The 10,779-nt window shown below is 41.3% G+C and overlaps 1 protein-coding gene across 1 annotated transcript in view; it reads left to right on the forward strand.

Annotated features, from left to right (window-relative positions):
• KLHL14 (kelch like family member 14) overlaps positions 1 to 4,452 on the forward strand; it is a 67,811-nt gene extending 63,359 nt beyond the window's left edge. The window contains 2 exon segments of the mRNA XM_030012696.2: positions 1,131 to 1,288; positions 1,760 to 4,452. Of these exon segments, the coding sequence (XP_029868556.1) occupies positions 1,131 to 1,288; positions 1,760 to 1,900 (299 nt within the window). The 3' untranslated portion in view covers positions 1,901 to 4,452.
• The last annotated feature ends 6,327 nt before the right edge of the window (positions 4,453 to 10,779 follow it).

A 10,779-nucleotide genomic window follows, 5' to 3' on the forward strand; every position in this document is an offset into this window, starting at 1 on the left:
ATTACAGAGCTTTTGACAGATTCTGGGCACGCTGCGGTGGCCTTTCTATGGCCCCTTGAAAACTTTACAGCAACGAAAAATTATTTCATCATAGCGATTCATTCCTGACATAAATAATACTCCTACAAGCAGCATCATTGTGAAGTACCAATATCACCAAATGCGCTTTTCCAGAAAATCTAACTCCTGTTTTCTGTCATACCTTGATGGAGAAGAGAGTAGTGTCAAGTAAAGCATCCCAGCATATTAAGAAAGCCATAATTTTACTGCGGTGCTCTGATAAAGAAGGTAGTTTGAGATAGAAAAATGCCTAAATGTTGGAGCAGGAACCAGGACTCCTATGTCTGTGTTCAGCTCGCTTAATTGATACTAACTGATACAGCTTGGGAGTCTTGAGCTGACACCCGTCTGCCCTTTGGTGATTAGAAAGCAGCAGTTGCATGGAGCCTTTTTTGGTCTGTCACGGAAAGATGGGACCACCGGGTTTTTTGGTTACGTTTTCTGACACCTTAAAGACTTTGTCACATCACAGCTGCGTGCTTAGGGTACACCTTAAATCAGCTTGAAAATTGAAACTGGTCCTGAACATCACATCCATCGTGCTAAGCACCTTTGTCCCTCTGGAACCAAGTGGCATAAGTTGTCTAAGCTCTACCTTGGCTCACTAGACATTGATTTCTGAGCAAGACTTAATCTGTTGATTTTTGAATAGATCAGATCTGCTGACTTTTGAGAAAGGCTGCCAGGACAGTCTTTTCCTACATGTTCAAACTCGCGTTAGCACTGATAGATGAGGAGGAATATTGCTTGAATCTGCTTGCATCATTGATAGGTTATTACTGAATATTACCTTCTGATCTGTTCAGGTTTTATATGTACTTGTGATTTGTAGAAAACTGTAGAAGTAATGGTAAAAGCTTTCAACAGATTTATTTGAACTGAAATAATGAGACGTTAACATTACAGAAGATGGCTTGAATGTATATGGCAGTATTTTCTAGGAGAAAGTGTAACAATGATGTTATAATTGTAATAATGTAATTGTAGCTGTAATTTAGTAAATTTAACAGTAAAACAAATAAAACAGTATGTCATAATGCACATTCTCTTTTCTCAATGCCCTTATCCAGGTTTCTCCCATCTCGATGTAATGCTTGTGGAATGCTATGATCCAAAAGGTGACCAGTGGAATATCCTCCAGACTCCTATTTTGGAGGGTCGCAGTGGCCCTGGCTGCGCAGTCCTTGACGACAGTATTTACCTTGTCGGAGGCTACAGCTGGAGTATGGTGTGTACCTGCTTTCTGCAATGACCCTTCCATTCCTTCTGAGTTCTCACAGCCAGTCTATATTACTCAGATGGGGCAGAGAGGAGATGAGGGATGAAGTAGGTGCAGGGGCAGGTTTTGGTTTGGTTTTCAACTTGTGGAGAACATGGAGTATTTTTTCACCTTTGTGCTTTTCTATTTAGATGAGTTCTTATCAGACCATATTCACTGATACGGAGTAATATAAAAAACAGATGAAATTTGGCAAAAGTGATTGATGGGACTATATGCTTATAGCTCTGCTTATAAAGCACTTGTAAAGGAGCCTAATTTGCAGAGGCTGGGTGCTCAGCCCATATGAAAACCAAACCTCTTGAAGGGCTCCTAAATTAGAGCTCAAAACCATGAGTCACTTTCAGGCATCTTTAAGGCTAATGTTTGACTTGGGTTTTACCAAAGCCACATTTAATATGTCCTTTTGTTCTACTACAGGGAGCCTACAAATCTTCTACTATTTGCTATAGTCCTGAGAAAGGGACTTGGACAGAACTAGAAGGAGATGTTGCTGAGCCACTTGCAGGACCTGCTTGTTCAACTGTCATATTGCCAGCCTGCGTACCGTACAACAAATGATGGTCAAGGAGCACTGACACGAACACTGATTGCATTTGGGACAATAATGACGGGTGACGTAAATATTTTATTAGAACAGGATTCCTGTTAAAACAAAGCTACCATAATTGACCCCTTATTCCGTATTTATGCTTTAGGAGCAAACTGAAAGAAAACAAAAATCAAGTGTTGTCCCATCTCAGATAGATGCCGGTGTCTTATGAAGCAAGTAGCTAAAACACACCGAACATTACATACTGACAGACTGCCATTTCAGACTGATTTTAACTTTTTCCTGCTGCAGAGATATTCCTCACATCAAATTTAACTTTAAAAAAAATGAAGGCTAACTGTTCAAATACAGCCTGAAGAGACAAGATCAGTATTGTGCATTGTATCTACCTGCATGTGATCTGTGTTGAAGTCATGAGGATGTTGTTTTCATGAATGCTTCAGAATTCAGATAGTGAAAAGCTCACACTGCATTGCAGAATTGTCTCCTCCTCTGTAATCCTAACCTACAGCTACTTCACATGCTCTGCAAGCAACACAGCATCAGAAGATTATAAAAGGTAAAGAAATATCATTCAGTTTTTGCACAGTTTGGCAACTAATAACACTCTGCCTTCAAAGTCCCCGTGTGTAAGTGCAGCGGAAAGCAGACTACAATGAAAGCCATGCTTTACAGAGCACTTCTTGGAATAGCAGCTTAGGGATTAGGATCAAATTCTTCTAATCACACTTGTGTAAAGTCAGAGTCATTTCACTGAAATTACATGGAATGACTGTTTTTACATTATTATAACAGAAATTTGGTGCTACACCTTAAATTCTGGGTTCATAAAGTTATTTCTATGACCACTTAACAAAGCACCAGAACCCTTACTTACTTACTTACTTTTCACTAACCTGTTAGTTAGGAGCATCCATGCTAGTTGCCTCCAGAGACAGAAAGACTGCATTTAACTATAAATGTATTACTTTGGACTCTATAATGATTGTGCACAATTTTGGAGAGACACTGGTAAGTAGTTAAAATACTCCTGTGTGGTCGATCTTAAAATGTACTCTGAAAGATTTTTACTATTGATCTAAAGTAATACGAGGCTAGACTTTCCACTGCCTTAGAGCTTGTGTAACTACTCATTGCAAAGCGAATTCGGAATGTTACCACATGGGACCAGGAGCATTTAGGACTCGCTTCATAAATTCATAGTTGCTTGCACAAATCAGGCTGGCTGTGCTTTAAGCTTATGTCTTTCTGTCCTGGCTTTGCAGGACAAAATCTAAGCCTGATTCTTCACCACCTTGCAGTTAACATAATCATCTACACGTCAGTAAAGTATATGCATAATTCTTCCATTGTGGTTTACTGATGCTGCATCCATTACCCTCAGGACCATCCTCTTCGCTGGTATAAACTGACATTGCTCCATTGAAGCCAATGGATGTACTTTGTTTTATGTCAGCTAAGAATCTGGCCTTTAATTTGCCTAGTTGTAACTAGCTGCACCAGATAAAAGGTAAAGGAGACCCAGATCCTGCATTTTCAAGCCTGCAGATCTTTCACAATAGGACTTAATGCTACTGCATTAAGCAAGGAGCAGGCAACTACTTGAGGTTGGTTTCTGCCTCAGAGGCAATAGATGGGAGAAAGAATTCATTATTTGCTTTGCAAAATAGAAAAAGGGCAAATGTACACAGAAATTACACTATATATTGATGCTTGAGAGCAATATAAACAATGGAGAGCAAATACCATGGGACTGTTTCTTTCTGGCATCAGTCCAGTTTTATTGCAGTGCAACTCCCTTCCTTGCAGCAGAATTACATAGTTGTAAAATTGGAGTAATGCAGTAAAGGCTGTAGCTGCACGCCTGGAAAAAAATTGTTTAAACAAAATAATTATCTGAAGATGCTAATATTTGAATGTGCCGTTGGGGAGTTTTCCAGTGAGCATCACTAAGGAACTCATAAAGGTGGAGTGTATATCCTGAAATCTCAATCCATTTCTACTATATAGTGCAATCTTAGTTGGTTTTGTATTTATTTATATTGTTCAGATCCAAGGGATCCCTTGTACAATATATTTGGTGCAATCATGACTTTTTTTTTCCTTTCCTGTTGAAAGTCTATAAATATAAATATATATAAAAAGGAAACTGTTAAGATACTAAATGAGGAAACCTTGAATGACATTTAAGATCAGGATAAGGTCTGCCATTAAACACTGACTGTCACCTGTCTCTACTAAAATGTACCATTTTTAAAGGATATTTGTTGTCCTTTTAAGTGGTTCTTTTTTTTACCAAGATAATTTAAAGATTTATGAGGACTGTATGTAAATCTTTCTATCTTTCAGGAAGGCATGACCAAGGAAAGTGCTAACTGAATAAGTCACACAAAGAATGTAAATTTTGTACAGTACTAGACTGTGTAAATGAAGCTTGCTTGTAGGGGGGAAACTTTAAATAAAACTTTATGTACTAATTCAACTGTCTGCCATATTCCTACTTATAAAGTGTATGTATAAATAATATCTACATTAAATTCTTTGGAACTTTTTTTATCATGTAGATGCGTAAACTTCTTTTATTTTGTGGCCGTACATAACAGCCTCATTGTTCGCCAAGTGTCATTACTCAGTGCTTGTAAACTCAGTGACGCAGTAAAATGTAGTGAGTCAGAGTGTTCCCCTGCGCGCACGTGCCTGGCCTGTGCTTCCAGCAGGGAAAGCCCGACCTGCGTGCCCGCGGGCAGGGTCTGACCTCAGAAGCCTACGGATGCGATGGGACGCCTGTGAAATGCCTCTGCCTTGCGCTGCTCTGCCCGTTCCTCTGTCCCACGGTAAGATAAGTGAAAAGGACACCGCTTCGTTAAATGCAGTCTTGCTTTGGGGAATTTAATGTTAGTTGTGGGAATTTCTTCCCTCTTCAAAATGTCCCTTCAGTGGTGATTGACCCTTCTAACTATGAGTATTTCTGTTCTTGGAGGGGAAGTGCTGGCACGGGTGAGCAGCGGAGGAGTTGCCAGACTGAGAAGACGAGGTGAAGGCAGGGGTTTTACTAGGAAGCAGAATCATTATCAATACCAGTTACTATGCTACATGTATTATTTATTCATGCCTACCAACCTTTGTCAGGGACCAGAACCTTCCTATGCAAACCACGTGGATGCACTGAGCAAACAAAAAGGCAGTCCCTGACCCCTGTGCTTGTTGCAGCGAGTGTGAGCTGTACTGAGCGGTGGCTGAGGCACAATGAAAGAGTTGGGTCTAACGAGCGGGGACCAGTCCTGTTCAAACCTTTTATGAGGAAGGTGAGCCAGCAGCAACTACAGTAAGGTAGCACGATGAATAGGACTGTCTCGTTAATGAGTTTATTTCAGAAGAGAAGGGAAGAGATTTATGCATTTTTTTTCAAAGTAATGTGGGAGAAGAAGGAAGAGGAGAAGCTGGAAGCAGTGGGCAGAGATAAGATTTAGAAAGGAACGGAATGAAGTGAGAAAGAAGAGGTAAGAATGAAAGGAAAAAATAGAAGAAAAGAGCCTGCAAGAGGAGAAAGTGGGAAGTTCTTGTGGATCAAGGGCACAGAGAAAGTAAGGGTTGGAGTAATAAGGAAGGCAAAGGTGGTTTCTGAGAAGCACACATCAGAGAAAGCCTGGAAAGAAATGACAGGAGAGGCGATACAAAGAGCAGAAGAGAAACACGAGAAAATGCCATAAAAGAGGACATGAAATAAACATGAAACTAAATAAGCACTTGGTGATGGTACCGCTCCTATTTTCTTCAGCTAGTCATTTACAATGGTCTAGCTGTCAAGCAGAAGGATCAAATCAGCAGAGTACTTAGGTGTTGCAGCCTTCAAGCTTTCAATGCACGGACTTCAGTACAACAAAAATCATGACAGGGATGCCCAGCAGCACCTCTCTGGGGTGCCTGGGCTGTGGCAAGCACCCAACTACAGCCACGTGTGGCAAGGGAGAAGAGCTGCCGCTGGTGGTGAGAAGCAGAGGAAGAGCAGATGTATCGCAAGTCCCGGTCCCCGCTGGGCTGGAGGGAAGCATCTTCTCCATTTCTGATTCACAGATGAGAGTCATCTTTGGGAGCTTGATACCTGGACTGTTCTTCCGTTCTCCTTCCCTGCTGTCCTTCCTGCCAAACATTAATCTTCTCTTCTTTGTCCTCAGCATGACAAACTTGCCTGGGTACTTTTGCAGAGCTGGGCCTGGAAAACAACAGAGCAGTGAATGGAGCTATTTCCCTGGTCCTGAGCTGTGGTCCCATCCGCTGCCCAAGAAGCATGAGAAGGCTGGATTGCTGCTGTCTTGCAACCCATGTGCATGCCTTTAAAGAGGGCAAAGATGGCGTTTCAGAAATACGTTTTTCATTGATTATAGCACTGTCTTCAAAGGTACTGTGCACCCACCTCCCAAAAGCTGGCATGGCTTTCCTTCACATGTTTGTTCCCTTTCCTGCTTTTAATACAATGATTTACTCTGTCAGCTGCATCTGTGAGCCAATTGCGGAGAAAAACCCATGCCAAACCTCATTATATATACCGGTTTGTATTGTATTATGATCACCGCCAATATAGTACTCTAGTTCTCTTGTTTTTAAGGGACAGACCATGTTTCAGAGCTTTCCGGGTACAGACAAAGGAGACAGAAATCCCAAACAGTGCTAAAGAGGCCAAGACAGTAATTGCTAACATACACACTCCTGAGCAGTTCAAGATACACATTCTCGTTTCTGTTGTTAGTGCGGCAGCAGGAAAGAGTCAGTGTTTCAGCCTCTCAGGTCCAGACTAAGGAAGCAGAGATGGCAGCGCTGGAGGTCAGAGTGGTTAGCGGGAAGGGAAAGTACACTAATGAATTCTGGAGGGCTTGTAATGCCATAAAAGATTCAGTTAATCTGCAGCATAGATGTTGATCAGCGAAACTGAACCTAACTCTCTGGACCTTGTCAGATGTATTCTGTGCATGTCAGTGTTCCACACCAATTACAGATTTGAGAAGATGCTCTCATGCAAAACTATGTGCCCTAATATATAAGCCAGCTCAGATGTAACTAAAATTAAAATCTGACTGTGGCAAATCTCTGTGATCCTGATATATGAAAATCCAAATAAATGATTTGTTCCCAGAAATGAAAAATAACTTCAGCAGGAAATTTCAAAATTACTTATGCAGGATTAATCCAGTTCAATGAATGCATCTTGCGTTGATTAATAAAGCAATCCTGAATTGCAAAGTAAAACGAGAGGAGACTTCTGGTGCTGATATATTTGTGTATTTCTGAAGCTAGAGAGAAATGCGCGCTTGCAAGAGATGTGGTCAACCAGTGTAAACAGAGATTGAATACAAATAGTGATTTTCTAATTGTCTGTTTTCTCCCTGCAGCAGAAAACTACCTTTGTGTCACTGATCCTTCCTTGAAGAACACAGGTACTGTGTTACCTGCCACAATATTGAATGAGAACAGGGCATCTAACACGATTGTACAATGACGCCAATTAGCATCCAGATGACATCTGCAGTCTCATCTAGCAAAAAAAAAGCAAAACTTGATCTGCTTTCTGCTGATTTTCTTGCCACACAGAATAGAAATTTTGGTCAAGTAGCATTAGCTTTTGTGATCTGCTGCCCTTGAATTTAATTGGACTTAGAGGTGAACAGATACAGGGAACCTATTTAGAAAGCAAAACCAAGGGAAGGCGATTTAAACAAATGTAGCATTTTCCCAAATTTTTCTTAAGTATCCACACACACACAAAAATCAATTGAATTTATTTAAAGTGGTCTCATCACTTAATCTAAAAACCTGTTCTTCAGTTTGGAGACCTACCTTCACTCATTGCAGTGTTTTAAAAAATAATATTTATTAATGGTTGAGGTATTTTGCAAAATACCTTTCAAATCCTTATGTTTTTTTCTTTAAGAAACGGTTCCTCCTATCACCCTTAAACATCTTCCAGAAAACCCCACTGGAAGGGTCATATTTGTAAAGCTTGCTTAGTATCTCGGTATCTTGTGTGGTATTCATTCAGTTCCTGATTCTTTGCAATTCCATTTTTGTTTGCATTTGTGCAAAACAATTCCGTTTTCAAAAAACTTTGGCTGATCAAGAATATTTTGTATGAATGGAGTAAGTGAACTTTAAACATGCTTCACTGTGAATAATGAATACCAAGACTGATGATCCATTGCATAAACAGTAACAGAAAAATTGTTGCTTCCTGTGTATTTAGGGCTTTTGAAAAAGGTATATAAATATACACGTACACATTAGCACCCAAAAAATGTCAAGTTCATAGGCCATAGCAAGGACTGCTGTGCCATTGTTTTTGCTAAAACTGTAAACTCGGTAACAGCACTGAAACTTGGATGTTTTTCTTTAAAAACCACCTCTTTAACTGCAAAGATGCCATTAGTCACAGCAGGGAGCATAACCAGAAGGAGGATGTCTGTAACTATAGCAAGAGAGCACATTAAACTGTAGGTCAAAATCACGACTGACTGATTACCTTCAGGGTGAAAATAAATCTTCAGGCTTGCTGGAGTGATAGGAAACAGGACTGACTGGGGCTTGCCGAGGTCATCCCCTGCCTCCCCCACGCCACGGCGGGGTCGGCGATACCCAGCGCACTCCCAGCAGACGTTTGCTGACTCGCCTAACCTTCGTAGTGATGTGTGACGGGATGTAGTCATCGTCATCATTAGAAAATGCTTCCTAATGTCTAGCTTAAATGTCTCATTAGTTTAAAGAGATGATTCCAGGAAGAACCTAAAAGAGAAAGCAAATATTTTCCAAAAATTTAAGTCCACAATTAAATCATCTAAAACTTTCACAAATGAAAGGATCTTCAAAGCTGCTTTTCCTTCTCCTGCTCTCTCTGGATAAGGAGAACTGTTCATTCCCACTCTTTTTGCAGCAGCTTTTTTTTGCAAACCCAAAGACTACCAGTCTTCACTTTTCTCTAGGCCCGTGACTCAGTCTCTCCTCCCTGACTATGGATTTTACATATACCAGCAGTCTGATTTTTCCCTTTTTAGCTGATCTCCAGCTGGCCCACATCTTCAGCTGTGCATTGACCAGTGCAGAGAAGACCAGAAGATTTCTGTCTCAGAATAATGCAGTCCAGGGTTACAATGGACTGAAGCTTTGCAGTGAGGTCTTTCCACCCCTAGTAAGCCTCCCTGTAACTCACCCCGGTCAGAGCTGATCATACTGGTATTTTGGCACTATTCAAGATGAAACATCCTGTTATTAACAGCACTTCCACTGAGGATGAGGATGAAAACCATAATCTGGATGTGCAGGATTCAGGTACAGAGTCCAATCCAATAAGCTTTAGTAAATGGAGTTTACATAAAGATTAATTAACCTGCTGTAGGAAAGTGTGGCACTTTTATCAGTGGCTGGGCACTCAGAAAAAAATACTGTTGTCTTTTAAGCTCTTTTGCTTCTTTTAGTGGAATAAAATGAAAGACATTTGTGAAGAATTATGTCTGGCACACCACCACCTCTTGTGAATTATACTCCAAGCATTCACTTTTGTCATGATATATTCCACTGGTTTCAAGAGCTACTGAGCACTGCCAGTACCTGAAATGAAAAGATACAACATTTCTCCAACAGTGGTCTATTTTGACTAGCACAAGGGTGACACGCTCTGGATTCCCTCCTCTTGTTTTTAGATGGTGGCTCGAGGTAGAACAATTTTCATAGCTATAGGTATTCATGCTTCCGATCATGAAAACACCAGCTCTCCTGTTTGTCCTGTGAAAAATGTCATTGGACATCAACTTCAGTTGATTCCAGCGTGCTTACTTATTCTCAGCATATTTACCATCTCTGTGTCCATCCCTGGTCCTGTAGTTCAGAGTTTAATCAGAAAACCTTTTGTTGCAATCCTTAGCGATACTGGATGTGGTTACTGAGTCTTTGCATTCAGGGTTGCAATAACGCTGGCCATTCCTCTTATAGCGGGGGAAAAAAAAAAATAAAGGGTTGTAGCTTTGACCTGCAAAGTGAATTGTGTATTAGACTCCATGTCTAGTCCAGCCCGAAATGTCGGTGAGTAAAGCCTCAGACTAGCCTACACCCCAGTCACTATAAATCTCACATTTCTATGCTAGTCCGTTGGGCAGGCCATGGGCTGTGTGGCTTCACTCCCTCCTCTCTCCTCCATTCCCTGGAAATGTGCGACAACTCATCCAAACGCCCTCCCGGGGTGCCCCCCGACCCCCCGACACAAAGTATTCCCCGGGCTGTGCCAGCCCTTGCCTTCCCGAGGGCCCGTCGCCCAGGGCCGGGCAGCGGCGCTGGCTTTGGCCACGCAGCAGGGACTGTTGCTGTGCCCTGGCCCTGGCCTTGTTTCAGACAAAGCGATTAAATTACGCTGGTTTAGGGAATTAACCGTGCAAACATTTTAGGATCCAGCTGCAGAACAGAATCGGCACCCCAGAGGACACTTATTTATAGCTATGGAGAGGACTCACAAAATCATTTTTTTAGACCTGGAACAACACTTAATAGGTGAGAAAAAGAGTCTTCATTCTGTACTCATTGGTTCCAATTAGAGGATGAACTGTCCTCTATTTTCCAAAGCGTGTTTAATTTTGAACGGGTTTCTCATGGACAGTGGGCTACCATAGGCAAATCTCATTTCAACAAGTACTAATTATGGACAACGCAGTGGCAGACTGTAATCTCTGTCATGAGAGCTATCAACAGGGATGCAGCGAAGGCTTTAACAGTGGGTGGCAGTACTCTGGGTCAAATTAATCACCGCCATAATGACAATGAAATCAGTAGAGCTTTGGGATGTTAAGTTTGATAAAAGAAGCCATTCTGTTCTCTGTCTGGCTATTTACATTGCAGCCTGGCCTCAGTTTGA

Source organism: Aquila chrysaetos, chromosome 4, assembly GCF_900496995.4.
Source record: "Aquila chrysaetos chrysaetos chromosome 4, bAquChr1.4, whole genome shotgun sequence".
Lineage (NCBI taxonomy): Eukaryota > Metazoa > Chordata > Aves > Accipitriformes > Accipitridae > Aquila > Aquila chrysaetos.